The sequence below is a fragment of the Glycine soja genome, chromosome 6 (assembly GCF_004193775.1).
Source record: "Glycine soja cultivar W05 chromosome 6, ASM419377v2, whole genome shotgun sequence".
In the NCBI taxonomy this organism is placed as follows: Eukaryota; Viridiplantae; Streptophyta; class Magnoliopsida; order Fabales; family Fabaceae; genus Glycine; species Glycine soja.
The window spans coordinates 39368082-39385647 of record NC_041007.1 but is presented as its reverse complement, the minus strand read 5'-3'; the positions used below and the strand labels follow the sequence as shown (position 1 = coordinate 39385647).

General features: G+C 34.7%; 1 protein-coding gene across 1 annotated transcript; it reads right to left on the bottom strand.

The window, feature by feature from the left end:
• Positions 1-550: 550 nt before the first annotated feature.
• LOC114416221 (protein ULTRAPETALA 2-like) lies at positions 551-3690 on the bottom strand. The gene is made up of 4 exons (XM_028381092.1): positions 3612-3690; positions 2820-2888; positions 1360-1687; positions 551-725 (listed from the first exon to the last, which is right to left on the bottom strand). Exons 1-4 carry the CDS (start codon positions 3688-3690, stop codon positions 551-553), a joined length of 651 nt encoding a protein of 216 aa, XP_028236893.1.
• Between the last annotated feature and the right edge of the window lie 13876 nt (positions 3691-17566).

Below are 17566 nucleotides of genomic sequence, written 5' to 3'. Positions count from 1 at the left end.
TGCAGGATTAGGCATCTTTGGGAGGTTTGATAACAGCCTGATAACATGTGACCCAATAGGCCAACAACAACCCTTATTTTGAAGCCATATTAGCATTCAGGTCTAGGTCTTACTCAACTCCTAAAAGCTAGTTTGATAGGTGAAAATTGCCCCCTTATACCACTAGTCTATGTGTTATTTCCTACACAATGCTATAATTTTTTTGCAGTGTTACATAAATTAATCATCCTAGACGATCAGAAACAGCTGTAGGCATAAGCGTCAATCCACCTCCAAAACACTGTAGTATAAAAACATAATGTAAAAAAAAACTTTAAGTTGAGTACCATTTCAAGCTCAATATTATTCAAAGAGAACTAGATCTGAGTTGATCATATCAAAGACCAAGATGGTACCATCTAGAAGTTCTCCAAAGGAAAAGAAAAAAAGTCACAGCTTTCTTAAACAGTAATAAAGAGGTCCAAAGTTTCTCCGCAACATCATATAGTTTTCATGTCTTCATGTAGGTGCCAAATGAGTCAATTAAGAAATGGCACTTTGAAGAGCCTAGTTAAGGTTTAGCATTTAGCATAAAGTCTCTGCATTCTTGGCAATTGCAATCCTCAAAGTGGCACTTTATGCACCCTTCACAGTAAGAAGTTGAGCAGCCTTGGCAAGTTGAAGAACGAGAACAGCCGCTGCTTGCTTTCAGACTTGATATCTCTTCATCATCATTGCATGTTATTCTGAAAAATGAAAATTTTCACATGATTAATTAGAATTGATATTTGAGCAGATCTCTCAACTAGAATATAGCTTCTTATATTATTCAAGTTTACTGTATGCAATATAAGCTAGCGTGAGTCACTTTTCAATCTATATACGGTTTGGCTTGCCCCTTAGCTAACATACAAGAGTCCCAATATTTGGACACTCAAATTGTACATACACCTTGATTTCTCTTTATCATTCTTTCATATCATACCATTAATCACATCGGTCATTTATCTCTCCATCTCTGAGTCCATGGATGACAATCTGACATAAAGTTGTTCATAACAAGTGGTCTTAAATCTATGTTATAGGTATGTTGATGTTGTTAATTACTTGGAAAAAGAACGTTGTTGCAATAATCAATTATCCTACCTTACTAAAGCTGGATTGTCTCTAGTTGAAGGTATTTGTGATTTTTAGTAAAATATCAATTATCGCTCATCCTTTTTGTCTCTCTAGCTCTTATTGACACATCGTGAGTCCCCAGTATCTTTTTCAGCATATAATGTATTTTGCAAGACTAAGTACCAACTACGCTCACAAGAAAATACTAATCATGCATGAACTTGAATATCATATAGCTTGAGTTGGGATTGAGCAACTTACTTTTGATAAGGCCAAAGAGAACAAGTCCAGCATTTGTTGTTTGAAGCATCATGGTAGTTCTTAATGTCTGGTCTGCTCTTGAGATGGAACCTGCGCTCCTTCCCGCATGTTGTGCAACGTAGGAACTCATCCCTGTGAAAGTTTTGTTTCCTCATTGCAGAGTCTTTCCGGTTAGCCACATTTGCCTGGTGTGTGTAATACTTTAGCAGAGGTGTCTTCCAGAGTGGAACTTTGTCTTCGTCTTCACAATGAACCCAGATGTTTCTCTTCCACCTTCCGCTCCTTTCCCTTAAAGCATGTTTCTCAAATTCTTCTAGAGTGACATTCACTGATTATTACAAACAAACATGTTTCCACCAACTTCAGTGTTCTCCCTCGTTTCCACCAACAAATAATGCATAGGATCGAAATTATATTTATAATAATAATTTATATTGCAATAAAATATAATGAAAAGAAATAGTGATTCTGTCTCACTGATATTTTTTTTGATAAAATTAAATCTATATATCTGCTATTTATTTGTTTTTTCCAAATTACAAAATAAAACTATTATTTAACCTATTTTAAATAACAAAAATAAGGCTCTAAAAAAGATCAACAGATTCTGCAGTTCCTGTTCCACCATTTTTTTATTGTACAATTATAACAATACAAAACAAAAATACTTGCTTGAAACATTAGAGATCAATTATACTATTGCAAAATTAAAAAAATTGAGAAATTGAAGTGGAAACTTACCCAAGGGACACTTAAGGCAACACTCACAAGTGATGAAATATTGACCTTCGTTATTAATTTTTAGCCTTCCAACATAATCTCCATAGTTTTTGTTTGTAGCGCCACAAAGAACCTCAATATAGTCCTCACCTCTCTTAAAATCTAGGATCATTTTGAGCTCTTCTTCATCAAATAATATTTTACCATCATCTCCAACCCTAAATTGCTTTCTTCGTTTTGATGGCCCTGTTTATTTGATCATGAACATATTTTCAAGCCAAGAATTATGGTAAAAAATGAAACTAGCTAAAATATGTTCACTCCCATAATGGTGTAAAATTGTGAACTAGTTATGTGACAATATTATTACACAACAAAGAATGGAAAATCATCAAGTAGGCATAAAACAATGCATGCTGATATACACATGATAGTAGGGGTAGAATGGCTTAAATGTGAAATTAATTTAATCATTGTGGAGAAAAACTTTTGAAAACTACAAATTATGACAGAAAAATCTTTGAAGAAATAATGTAGTCACTAAATATTTTCAGAAAGTAACATGTGATAAAACATGTAACCTTAAAAGACTAAATTGAGGATTTTCTTTTCAAAATGTTTCTTTATTTATTTATACCAGATACCTAAGTTGGATTTATCTCCATTGTTCTCTTTGAGTTACCACATGAAAACATAAAACACTTAAGGAAAATAATTGATTTAGGAAAAATCACACTAACCTTGAGTAATATTGTCGTCTTCTGTCTTTTTCTCATTTCCTTGACTTCTCTTCTGTTTAGGTGGATCACCTGTAATCATGAGGAAAGAAAGCCCTTAATTTTATTTTTCAATCCTTCTTAAATTAAGTAAATATAAAAAAATTGGTGCCCTAAGTTCATCACTGCACAATGAGATGGATGCAAATTGACTGTAGGTAGTCCAGATTCTTCTTCCGCCATTTTATTTAGGGATTTTGGTATGGACTGTTTTCTTCTCAAACAGGAATTTCACAATGAAAAAAACTTTCAATGTTGTCTAATGTGCCTATAAACTATGTTGCAAAAATATAATTTATAACCATTTTTTTTAATAAAAGCGGACACATTAAAAGAAATCAAATCTGAATCCCAAAATAGCCAAAGAAATAATAATTAAACACACTCTTAATTTCTTCATAGTTGAAAATATAATGAAAGAAAAGTGATGTGATGATTTCAAAGAAAATCACACTAACCTTCTGTAATATTCTTGAGTTCTTCCTCTATCTTGATTCTTAGACTTCTCTCCTCTTGAGGTGGATCGCCTGTAATGAGATCGAGAGAAGGGAAACCCTTAATTTTATTTTTCACTTCTTTCAAAATTACTTCGATAATCAATAAAATCAATTAAAACTAAATACACATCAAATTATAACTATGTTTGTAAAAGAGAGAAATATCGCTTGAATGCATAGAATTCAGCTACCTTTTGAAACCATATGTAAACATAAAACACTTAAGCAAATTAATTGATTTTAGAAAAATCACACTAACCTTGAGTAATATTCTCATCTTCTTTCTTTTTCTCATTTCCTTGACTTGTCTTCTGCTGGGGTGGATCACCTGCAGTCATATGGGGAAAGAAAATCCATAATTTTATTTTTCAATCCTTCCAAAACTACTGAATATAAATAAATAAAAATTGGAGCCCTAAGTTCATGACTGCACAATGAGATGCATGCAAATTGACTATAGGTAGTCCAGATTCTTCTTCGACCATTTGATTTAGGGATTTTGGTATGGACTGTTTTCTTCTCAAATCTGAATCCCAAAAAAGCCAAAGAAGCAATAATTAAATACATTCTTAATTTATTCATAGTTTAAAATATAATAAAATAAATGTTCTGTGATGATCATAAAAGAAAGTATATTAATAGTCACTTATTAAATGAAATTTGGAACTAAGTGATAAATATTTTTCTATAAAATACAAATCACATTAATTTTTATGTTTTCATAATAAATTTATATTAAAGTGTAATAAAAAACAATAAATGTTTAAAACACAATTGACCAAGTGTATTGCACACTATTTGAACGTCATCCTAGCTACATATAATGAGATGTTGATCATAATAAATATTAAAATAATTGAGAATGTATTTTAGTAAAAGATAATTAGACGATGATCAAATACTTCTCTTAAAACTAGATGCTGAAAATAAAAAACTAGAAGTTATGTGTTCATTATGATAAAGAATTTGTGTCTTCATGACTAACTGTCTTCTTTTAAGAGATAATTTAAATAATTTTTTTATTATTTAATAATACTCATTAATCATATAAATGCTTAACTTCAACAAAAAAAAAAGTCACTTAACTCTTGTAATATTCAAGCATCTCTTAATTACATCATTAATTAATACTTTTATTTTTATGCATAAATTTAGTTCCTTTTAATAATCAAATTAATTGATATTAAAAGTGTATGTCAATCAATTGATATATTGCCTGAAATCTCTATAGTGACCAAGCATTCCTTAATTATCTGGCTATAACGCAGGTTGATTGATATACAAAAGAAAGAATATGTGGGTAGTTGCGGAAATATATTTTGTAGCTTTGATGAGGAATTGAATGGAAAAAAAATTCAATATGCTTGTATTAATAGAAATTGATTGATTGAAAAAACCGATCGTGATTATAAATACAAAAGCAATTCATGTAACCAATCATGATTATACTTTTTTCACCCAATTCATTTTGCACCCGTTGAAATACAATGGTAGGTGTAGCATCATCTTTTGAAGGAAAAAATTACACAAAATTTTACTTTTATGCGTCTTTTGAATATGTAGGTATATGGTATATCACGAATTTAATTATATTTTTTTTATTTCTTTAATCATATTATGATATATTTCTGGTCTTTTCTAATATCAAATTATTTTTTATTGCTAAAGGAATATGTTCAACATTAGCATTTTTATTAGCCATTTAAACGTGACCTTCCAACCTACCAAACTAAAGCTATAAAAGTCATACAAAATATATTTTATATGATGAAAACATAATTATTCAATTATTGCATTTAAGATTAATCTTCCCAATATGCTATTCAGAAATATAGACTAATTTTCTGGCTTGTGAAATAACACTAGACTAAATGCCACCCAATTGAGAGATTATGTTTGGGAATCAAATGTCTATCAAGTATAATATTTCAATATTTATTACCATTGTATTTCTATTTTTCTTAAGTTGTGTAACATTCAACATTAAGTTATAGTTTCAAATTGATAGAGAAATGCAACATGATATTGAAATTTAAACATCTTTGCTACCAATAAACATATTGTAACAAAAGTTTTCATTTTGTTACAATTCAAAATATAGTTTATCAAATATTCTTGCATATAAAATCATATATTGTTGAATTATTTTTATCTTTATTTCCTTTTATCAAGTGAATGAGACGTATAAAGAATCATTGAAAAATGATATATTTCTTTTGACAAATTACGTACATTAATTTAAACCATTTTGTAACAACAATAATTGCTACATTAACAATAACACGCGTTATCAACCTTTTATTAATTTGAATTATTCTTTTAAAGTTTTACTTATCATATGCCAACATAAATAGTTCTACAAAAAAAAATTTAGCAGGTTTTTGCTCTAAAACTATATTATTTAATACAAAATCATCCTATCACTACTCAACCAAACTTGTTTATCCAGTGCATTACACGGATCAAAAACTAGTATATATTGACACAACTTATTTGCTCTTTTGGAAATTCATTATTGCAATAGCAAAGAGATCAAAAGTTTAATTAAGTCACAACAATATAAATATCAAGTAATATAGGTCAATTGTCATGGCATTTACATGTCATCATGTAGTAGCAGGTCAGAAAAATATATTAAATTTTTATTATTGACTGGTGGAGGGAGAAAATTCATACAATTATGATACTAGACAACCTAATTCACACAATTAGAACCTGTGGTACATAAATCGCATAGGTAAAATTAACTTAAAACTATTATAACTTACCCTGCTTTCGTATCAAAGTTTATCAATTGGCCTAATAATAAAGATAATATAATTTAGACGTAGTTCATTAAGTGTTTTTGTATGGTTCTTGAATTAAAATTAAAGTTTTATCCTAATAATAATCTATGAAATATTTTTTTTTAATCAAAATTAATTAGAGTTTCATCTTGATAAAGATCATCATAAATTATCAACATAAGACTTTAGATTTCATGAAATTAAAGAACAACGCCAAAAGAATTCACGTAATTATCATTAATTTATATTTTTGATATCATAATTTTCTCTTAAGAACAAAATATATTATTATCTCCACCAATATTATCACTTCAATAATTGTTGTTGTCATCAACATTACCATCATCATCACCACCGGTGACAATGATGGTGATGATGTTGGTGGTAGGTGACAAATTTTTATTTATAAAAAATATGATATGAAATTTTTTAATTAATTGTAATGATCTTAATAATTTGTTATTATCAGTAATTTAGATATGCGTAGTTCCTAAGTACAAGTTGCACCTTAGTGGATGCAATCCTAAAAGATTACAATATATATATATATATGTCAACAGAGATTAACTTTCTCCTTCATCTCCTTTTTCAAACCCATTTTATTCATATGTTTGTCTTGCTTTTTACATATCACTTGGGGTAAATTAAATTACATTTGGACACTTTGAGATTGAAAATATAGAGCAAAGAAGAGAGGTAAATCATCTAATTATTCTCATGGAGAAGATGACGGGTATGAAGAGGACGGGCCAGGATGGAGGAATGAGAGGTATAGGGAGAGAAGAAGTCATAGAAGATATGGAGGTAGGCAAAGAGAGGATGGGATTGATGGAGTAAAGGTGAGGATCCGTACTTTTAAAGGGACTCGTGATCCGAAAGTGTATCTTGAGTGGGAGATGAAGGTTGAGCAAGTCTTTGCTTGCTAGAACTACAATGAAGAGATAAAGTCTCAAGAGGCCACCATGGCAAGGTATTTGCATGGTCTCAATAGGGAGATCCAAGACATTGTAGAGTTGCACCACTATGCCTCTCTGAAGGATCTCATTCATCAAGCTATCAAGGTGGAACAACAAGTAAAGAGGAAGCAAACATGCAAGAAGAATAGAGGATCTTCATTGAAATCTCATGAAAAGGTTCTTCCCTTGGTAAAAATAATTCTAACCCTACTCCCACTTCATCAAAAGCGAGTTCCATTAAATGTTTTAAGTGTTTGGGAAAGGGTCATATTGTCTCCCAATGTCCTAACAAAAGGACAATGGCTGTGGTGGGTTATGGGGTTATTACTAGTGCATCTTTTTCAGGCTCTTCTGGTTCTTCTACTGAGAGTGAAAGTCAATGTGATGTACAACCCTTGAAAAGTTTTCTTTTGATGGTTAGGAGGTTAATGGGGAGTGTGTGTAAGGATTGAGATGAAACACAAAGGGAGAACATTTTACATACTAGGTGTATGGTCATGGGGAAAATATGCTCTTTGATTATTGATGGGGGAAATTGTACTTATGTAGCAAGCCAAAGACTGATAGAAAAGTTTGCTTTGAAAAATTTCCTTCACCCTCGGCCTTACAAACTACAATGGTTGAGTGAGAATAGGGAGCTAGTTGTAGATATAAAAGTTTTGATATGATTTTCCATTGGAAAATATGTTGATGAGATACTGTTTGATGTAGTCCCTATGGAGGCTAGCAATCTCTTACGTGGAAGGCCATGGCAGTATGATAAGGATGTTCTCCATAATGGTGTCACAAACAAATTTTCATTGGGACATAAAGGGAAAAAGGTTACCCTTACACCTATGTCTCCAAGTGAGGTTTGTGAGGATCAAATAAAAAATGAGAGTGAAAAGAGAACAAGAGACTAAAGTGAAACTTTTTAAACATAAGAAACCAAACTAAAACATAGATAAAGTATCTTATTACACAATTTTACTATTATTACTATTTGGCTCCTACGCATTATATGTTGGGTACCTTATACCACTATATTAGATCAAGACCAAATCATTAATTTCTCTAAGTAACAAGGGAGAACAATGAAGTGGATGGAAACATTTTAATTTGTAATAATTGATGAATTTGATTCTAGAAGTGTTTGAGAAGCTTGATTTCAAAGAAGGGAGTGGAAGCACTACTAGAAATATAAGTTTCTACGACACCTATCCTATGATGGTTCTAAGTGGACCGCCTTAGAAAATGATCTTGTGGCATTATTGTAATTATTGTAATGAAAATGCCTGTTACAACACACATTCTAAGATGATTATTGAAAACCGCCTTAGAATGTTATGGCTAATAAAATTTAAGACGAGTTTTAGTGAAAAATCATCTTAATTCCGATGAAAAAAATTAAAACCCTAGCTAGCCTGCTGGAACTCTGTCACGTGCCTCCGTACTTTACCTCGACATCAAGAGAGAGGAAGAAAGCTGAGAAGAAGAAGAAGAAAAGAAAACCCACTCACACACACTCTCTGCACTTGCACATGCACCATTCTCACTAATCTCTTGGGTTTATTCATTCATCGCTGGAGCTAACTGTTTTCTGTCTCTTCTTCTTCTTCTTGACATTCCACCTTCCCTCCTGCTTCTTAGGTACCTTGTTGATTTCATTCTCCGCTTCGTGATTTCTTCACAATTTTAACTGTTATTTTTATTTTACGTTTTCTGTGGTCTAACTCTATTGTCTTTCCTTACATTTCATGGAGTGTGAAGGGATGTTAGTTGGGTTGAGATGGATGAAGAATGAAATTGAAAAGTGAAGTTTAGAGATGGAGGAAGAAAAAGCAGTGCCGAACTACAATGAGCTGACCTGTAAAGGCGAGAGAGCTGCATGGTTCAAGCTGGGTCTCCGCTTTTCCTCTTCAGCACCAAAGGATGATGTTCCAAATCCCTCCTCTTCCTTCCTCTCCAAATTCGTCAAAGCCTCCTCCGAGTTGAAGAAGCAAGTGCAGCTCCAATCCATCCACGACAATCTCAAGAAAAGCCTTCTTTCGAGTCTAGGGTTTCGAGCAGGGATAGGGACAACGATAGAAGTAGAAGATGAAGTGGGAGTAGAGTAAAACGTAGAAAAAGGAGCAGAAGTGGAGATAGATACTGGGCAACGCGAAGGCAAAGCAGGAGTAGAGAGAGACATAAGGATAGTGAAAGAGGGAGATAGAAAATTGGGTTATTTTCCTTCACTGTGCTCTTTGTTTTCCCATAGGAGCTACTTTCTTTCAGTTCCGCAAATCTAGGACCAAAGGAAAATTAGGATATTCAGTTATTTTCCTTAACTGCAGAAATCATATGAAACCAAACGATATAAAAAGGGTCTCAAAGCAGCTGATGTAATTTTGAAAAACTTTCCCGACCATGGAGGTATACTTTATTATTTTGGTGACAATTTTCTAAGTTTTTCCTTATGGCCAGGGGTCATCTTATTTCCCTTCTTAATTGTTTAAGTCATGCAAGAAATGCAATGTTAGCCCCTCCCCCCTTCCCCATTTTCTATCTATTATTTCTTATTTGCAGCATATTTTATTTCTTTGGTCATAATTTTTATTTATGTGTCCGTTCCAGTTTCTAGATGATAGAAACTTTATTGATGAAGGGTTTGACATTAAATTGCATGGACCATAAGTCTGAAGCTTACGAACTAGTTTATCAATCTTACAATAGTTGTCTATCAAATGATCCAGCTTTGATTTTTGTTCTGGTACAAAATGACCTTAAAAGTCATGTTTGCTGCAATGTTTATGGTCTCCTTTATCGGTCAGAGAGAGAATACTGGGAGACGATCAAGTGCTATCGAAAGGCACTGAGAATTGATCCCGACAATATTGAAATTGTTTGTGACCTATCACACCTACAGGTAGCATCTTAAATGCATTTGCCTTTAGTTGCTTCTCTATAATCAATAAATTTAACTTGGATGTTAGTCTTTGATTATGCTGTCATGTACTTAAGTTTGAAAATCATAATGTTAGTCTGTTAAACAAGTGGAGGTGATTTTTCTTTTTTTGTCTTCTATTTTCTATTTTACTGAAAATGATAACATGATGTGCTTAAACTAGAATTATTTATCACATTAGAACTTGGGCTGGATTAAGGGGAAAGGTGAATGAAAATCTCCTTCTGGTCTCCTTCCGTTCTGAATTTTGAAGTGCACAAAGAAATGGCCATATCATGGGAGGAATTTCACCTTAGGACCTTAGGGAAAAACTCATTATAATCCTTATAAGTAAGAGTGGATAACATAATCTCGTAAGAAAAGTGGGGATAACATAATGTGAAAGGTTGAGTGCATAATTAACTAGTTGAGTATCTAGTGTATTATTTTATTAACTACTTTGATGAATGATAATTGGTACTATTGAGTTCTAACGCTTTTTAAATGTATAGGTAAAAAAAACACTGCAGAAACTTAACATATTTAAGTTGTGACTTGTCGCAAGCAGCCTTAAACAGTGCATGCTAAACCCTGTCATGGTAGTAGAGATTATTTTTACGGGTTAAATTTATACATATATGGTCATATGTGAGTATATAGAGTGAATTGAAGGGACTTTTATTATGAGAAAGTGAGATAATCATGATTAATTAAGTATCGGATGAAATCATGCAATATTAAGATTAAACATAATGTGACATAACTTTTTAAGAGATTATATAATCAGAATTATCCACGTACATGATTATATAATCAAAATTTACTTCTCTTATCTTCTTATTACAAATACTATTCTCACTTTATGTAGCCCCTTGTGTGTAAAATATTTTTACACAAATATATATAAGAAAGTGAATTTGTTTAAACTTTAAAAAATAATTTTAAAATAAGTGTCTCTTATATGAACGTTTTCATACATAATAGATAGAATTTATACTAAAAATATAAAAATTACTTATTTTATTAAAATGAGCTTTTATTTCAACAAATAATTTTAAACAAACTACTCATATATTATATTTATAAGTGAATAGATTTGTTACTAAAAATGACAAAATCTTATTATTAGAGATGTATGTAGAAAAATATTTTACACCAACTATGTACATTTTATATAGTAGAATATTTTTTAAGATATTATAAACTTGTTTTCAAAGAAATACACACTAACCTTGTGCCATTTTCTTGAACTTTTTCTTTATGCCGATTTTTTCACTTCTCTCCCGTTGAGGTGGATCGCCTGTAGTCAAAGAGGGAAAGGAAACCCTTAATTTTAATTTTCAACTCTTCCAGAATTTCTTACATAATCAATAAAGTCAAGTAAAATTAAATACACCTCAAATTATACATGTGTTTCTAAAAGAACAAAATATCTCTTGAATACATGGAATTAAATTGCCTTTTAAAACCATATCAAAACATGAGACACTTAAGCAAAAGTATTGATTTTAAAGAAAATCACACTAACCTTTTGTAATATTCTTGAGTTCTTCCTCTATCTCCACTATTAGAAAATACGCTTTCAACATCGGTTATTTAGAACATTCTACATCGGTTCTAAAACCGATGTTGAAAGTGCCAATGTTGAATGTATCAATGTTAACATCCAGTGCATCACATAGTAGCCGCACTCAGTACTTCCTTTTTATCTATTACACTAAATACATAATGAAATTTGGATATTAATTAAACAACTAGTGTACAGACACATAAAAAAATATATATAAGTGGAAGTTTTATGTAAATGACGTACCTTGACGACAATCCACCTAGCAGAAGCCTTTGATTTAGGCTGTGGAGCATCATCAAGACCTTTTAAAGCACTGTTCCAGATGAGTAACAATTAAAAACTGGTGTTGTACGTTGAGGTATTACAATGCAAATGTATTGAAAAAAACACTAACCTATTAATAATCCCCTTAAGGTAGTTGTCTGGCCTGTTATGCAATGAACAAAACTAGACAACAAGGTGTTCCTTGGGCAGGATGACCACCATCTGCCAGTGTCCGCTGCAGTGGAACCTAAAATGGGTTAGTACATTAGTAAACATTAATTAAATTTAGTTATTTTGTGACTTACCCATTTAGGTAGGCTCCAAGATAGACATTGCGTTGTGAACTCTGCATCCAACTCTTTATGTAACTTTCAGACTCAAACTGCGATTGCCTAGACCAATGAATGGACTGTGGCTCGAGGAATCCATAAATATCAGAATTCCCCACTCGCATACATGTTTCAGTGAGATGCCTGTTTATGTTAAGTCAAAGTTAAATATTTATGAATTGAAAGCAATAACTTAGGTAATTAAAAGTAATATAAAATGACTTACAGAATCCACAACCGTGTGCGATTTTGAAGAGGTCTTTGGGCTTTATATAGAGGGGGAAATCTGGATTAAAGACCCCGAACACGGTGGCATCCCATCTAACCTAATAAGGCCTCAAGAAAAGCTCTGAGATGGTCAATGTCATCAGATAAAGCGGATCATCAACCTCCGGATCGAGCTTCGAAGGTGGTTTTGACGGAGACACAACTACCTGTTCATGAAACAAAGTTAAATAGCCTAATTTGAGGCACGCTTAATGAATTAATTTAAAAAGAAGAAACATATAGTAAGGACAATAAGTACCTGCCGTGATAAAGACTTGACCAGATGTGTCGGTCAAGCAAGGAAGGTGTGAAGTGTCTGCCCCACTAAGGAAACCTCATCATTGGGTACAGGAACTGGAGCATCTGCACTGTAACCTCCTCCACACTCACCTTTACTTGGCCAGGCAACAAAGGAGTGTTATGAACAACAGTGGATCCCTCATAAACTCTCCCCATGGCAACTAGGCGGGCAGGATTTGCTTCTATGTACAAGCCGCACCGGTCAGAGTCACCAGTCTCAGGATCATTTCCTGAGGGATCAACACAACTCCCCTTTATGCTCACTCGAGGATCGAAGGGACCAACTAGAGGCTTAGGAGGCACTGCAAGTCCCTGAGATTGCATCTGCAACTGAAGCTAGGATTGCATGTGGCTGAAGGATGCCATGACCTGGCTCGTCACTTTCTCTATGATGGACTCCTTTAGCTGGTCCCTGATTTGCTGGGTCAGCTGCTGCAATTCGTCAAGAGGCAGAGAGGAAGCGCTGTGAGAGGTCCGTGGAGCCGATCCAAAGTATTGCTTGATGGTGACACCGACTTTAGCAGCACAGACACGTCCAGGGTGCTCATGACGTCCAATAGTAGTGACGAGAACATCCTGATGTCCATGGGGGACGAACGATTCTGTGTGGCCTGCTCCTCAAAGGAATCATGCACAGAAAACACACAGTGGTACATGGCATTCACAAAATATTGAAATATAATTGTAATGGTTAGTTGAAAATGACTTACAATCTTATCAGCGATTTCCTTTGCGGCCTCAGTCGTCATCTCCCCCGTTTTCTTCGTGCGGGCCATCTTCCACTTCACATGGCGTCTGACCGGGGATGGAGGGTCGATGACGCCATCAACACTTCCTGACTGTGCAGCTTCCTCCAGCTTCTTCTTCGTCTTCTTAGCCAGGAGCTTCTGCTCCAAATAATCATAACCCCCATGAGACAAAACGTGGGGGGCAGTATTCTGCTTCTGGATGGCCTGTGCCTTCTTGCGCACATCCTGAAAAAATTAAACTATAATGTTTGAAATTGGTAGAATAAAGTATAAAAACATCATGTTTTTTGAAAAACAACTTAAATGGCAAGGAACATACCTCCCAAGAAGGATGTCTGCGAGTCTGGCAAAACTGGGCCCACTTTTCCTTGCTGATGCCGTATTTCTCACAGACAGTGTCCTCGACACTGTCCTGATCGGCTGCAAGGGCCCATTTCCTCGTGAGGTCTGATTTAAACTGCCTCCATCTCTCCCCCACGGTCTGCAGTAACTTCCTTTTCGTCCTACTATCAGAAGCCTCTTGGATATGAAATTCCGCCTGACAACATCAAATAAAGTTTATTTGTTACAATAATGTATTTTTTGGCTATTAATTAAACAAAATCAAATAAGAAAAGAAAAATACCTGAATATCCTCCCAAATCAGGTCCTTCTAAGCAGTAGGGACCTCCTTCCAGTTCTCGTAGGTGACATCCACCTTATCACACACCACAATCCCCAAATATGTTCTTAATTTCTTCCTGAGGGGACTGTCGGCCTTCCCGGTAGCAGGATCAACATGCACCACTGGTCTCTCAGCACCAGGTGGTCTAGTGGACAATGATCGTAGACGTGAGGCTTTGCGTGTCCGCTTCACAATAGACGGCGAAGCCGATGCGTCCAAAGGAGGAGGAGGAGTGGAGGCAGGTGGAGAACCCATGATCTTTTATACAATAACATACAACAACATACAAAATAGGATTAATCAAAAGAGGATCAGTCATAAGTTTTTTTTTTTTGGAAGGCAAAAGTATAATATTATTAATAAAACATAACAGTACCAAAGGTACTGAGGAGATCAGATACAAGGCACCCAAGGTGCCACCTTCCAAAAACATAAAACCCAACAAAACCCCACCACTGAAAGAGACAAGACAAATTAACCAAAGGACTCCGAAAGATTGGTAGACCAATGTTTAAATAAAGTATTGAAACCTTTCTCACTAGCTTTTAACCAAGACCAAGCAAGAAATAAAGCATCATCCATGACTTTGGGAGGGTCAAAAGGGGTGCCCTGAAAGTGATTTAGTTGTGCTTTTTAATTGTGATTTGGGGCAACCGTGTTATAAAGAGTCTATTACATGTAATCAATAGTCAATGTATGCTTGATGGAATATAAATACTATATCTTCAGAAATACACATGTACATGGCATCCTTAGGACTTCATCCAGCTGATGTTTGTCGCCAGTTTCATCATCCACCACCCTTTTCTTCTTTGCCTTCTCACGTTTGTTGTTGTTAAACCCATATTTATGCCTTCTTCCCTTCATGTCTTGTTTTATCACAAATTTAGCCAAATTTCCTATCTTCAGCACAGTTGAATCTCCTGTCTTATTCTCCAATGACACACTTTGATGGCCTGTATCTATTTCCTTCATATGTTCTAGTGGTTCAGCTTCAGAATGCATAGAGCAATATGAATTTTCCAGTGATCACCAAAGGCTTTTGCATCAGCATTGACACTCTCCACCCTCTTTGGTTTATGCTTCTGTGTTGCATTTCGTGCTTCCTCCTTATAAATCTCAGATTTATCAGAGGTTGCACTAGAACGATCAACACCAATCTGTGCTTCTTCCTCGTCTACCAGCTCAATATCTTTCCTTTCAACTTTTGTTTTGTAAATTACAGTGTAGTTTACAAAAGCAAAGGTGAAACCAAGGATACCATTTAAAAGAAAATATCGATGCCTCAATCAGAAAAAAAATGTAGCTATCACTTACTTGCTTTGGTGACCTCTGTTTCTGCAGAAAATTACATTAGACGATGTTAATCAATTCTCCTTCATCATGATCATTTTGATTAGCATGAACATCGTCAGCTTCTTCTTCTCCGACAATGTTAGGAGTGATTTGAGCGGTCAAAGGACTAACATAGGTGTCCATGTATGAATCATCATCTTCTACATTAACACCAATTGTTTTGCCCTGCGGAACCATGCACCACCTTTCATCACAAGGGTCTTGCACGTAAAATACTTGTCTAGCTTGTTCTGCCATGATGAAAGGGTCATTGTGGTAACCAAGTTTCTTTAGGTCTACCAATGTAAATCGTATATCATCGGTGCGTACACTAGTGTTTCTGTCAACCCATTTACATTTGAAAACACATACCGTAAATTTCACATAGTTATGCTCCCAAATTTCATCAATGAACCCAAAGTAAGGGATGGAAGCTACACAGGGATTGGCGTCATTGACACTTGCAAAGTGTTGAGATTCAGCCCTTAGGGTGACCCCGCTATTCTGCATTGTACTTTTGTCATCTTGTGCTTTTGTGTAAAATGAATACCTGTTTATGTCGTATCCTTGCCAGGTTATAACATTTCTTTTAGGCCCATCTGCTAGCTTTCTTAATGTTTCTGAAGCATTCTCATCTGCAAAGATTGTATCTTTAAACCAATCACAAGAAGTCTTGTTATGCCTTTTCAAAACCCAATTCTTTGACATGTTCGGATTATTCTGTTTGACTAAAGCTTCATGCTTAACTATGTATGGCAAAACTTCATTACTGTTGTTCAAGACATACAAGTGAGCTTGTAACAAATCTTCTACACTTGGAGTGATCACATGCAGTCCTCTTGAACCCTTACCACCCACTCTGTCATCATGCCGAGACTCAGGAAGCCCAACAGGTTTAACCTTCTCTAAGTATTCTGAACAAAATTCAATGGCTTCTTCTGCAATGTACCTCTCAACAATAGATGCTTATGGATGATATAGATTCTTTGTATACCCTTTTAAGATCCTCATGTATCGCTCAACCGGGTACATCCACGTAGATAAACAGGATCACAACATTTGATTTCTCTGACCAGATGCACAATTAAGTGAATCATGATGTCAAAGAAAGTAGGGGGAAAATACATCTCCAATTGGCACAGTATAATTGCGGCCTCATTTTCCAACTCATCAAACTTGACAGGATCAATGACTTTGCTACATATAGCATGGAAGAAAAAGCACAGCCGAGTTATCGCTAACCTGACTTTGTTTGGCAAGATGTCTCGTATAGCCACGGCTAACAATTGTTGCATGAGCACGTGACAATCGTGAGACTTTAACCCTACAAGCTTAAGCTCCTTTAACTGCACAAGGCTCTTAATATTTGAAGAGTATCCTTTTGGAACCTTCACCCGACGAAGACACTGACAAAAACTTATCTTCTCCTTCTTGGACAAAGTATGGCAGGCTGGGGGTAAGTAAATTTTCTTCCCATTAGACCTTGGATGCAACTGTGATCGTATACCCATATCAACTTGTTCTTGACGGGTATTCAAGCCATCATTCGTCTTGCCTTGAATGTTAAGGAGCGTCCCAATCACACTGTCACAAACATTTTTCTCCACATGCATAACATCAATACAATGTCTAACGTCAAGATCACACCAGTACGAAAGATCAAAGAAAATGGACCTCTTCTTCCATATGCAACTCTGACTTTTATCCTTCTTTTGGGTCTTCCCAAATACAGTATTCTGGTGTTGAACCCGCTGATATACCTGCTCACCAGTCAACGGTATCGGCGCAATATCATGCTCTTGACTTCCATTAAAAGCTTTTTTCAGTCGTTTGTAAGGATAATTGGGTGTTAGAAAGCGGTGATGCCTACTGTAGACTATTTTTCTCCCATGTTTAAGTTGTATGTAACTTGTGTTTTCTTCATGGATGGGGCATGCATGATGACCCTTAACACTGTAACCGCTGAGATTCCCATATGCTGGAAAGTCATTAATGGTACAAAAAAACATTGCACGCATTTCGAACATCTCCTTACAAAACGCATCAAACACTACAACCCCCTCATCCCACAACTTTCTCAGATCTTCAA

Coding starts and splice junctions, on each gene's coding strand:
- LOC114416221 (XM_028381092.1), bottom strand. CDS start 3,690: ATGACTGCAGGTGATCCACCCCAGCAGAAGACAAGTCAAGGAAATGAG. Junction 2,889..3,611: donor AGATGAGAATATTACTCAAG/GTTAGTGTGATT, acceptor TCATGATTACAG/GTGATCCACCTAAACAGAAG. Junction 726..1,359: donor TCTCTTTGGCCTTATCAAAA/GTAAGTTGCTCA, acceptor TTCATTTTTCAG/AATAACATGCAATGATGATG.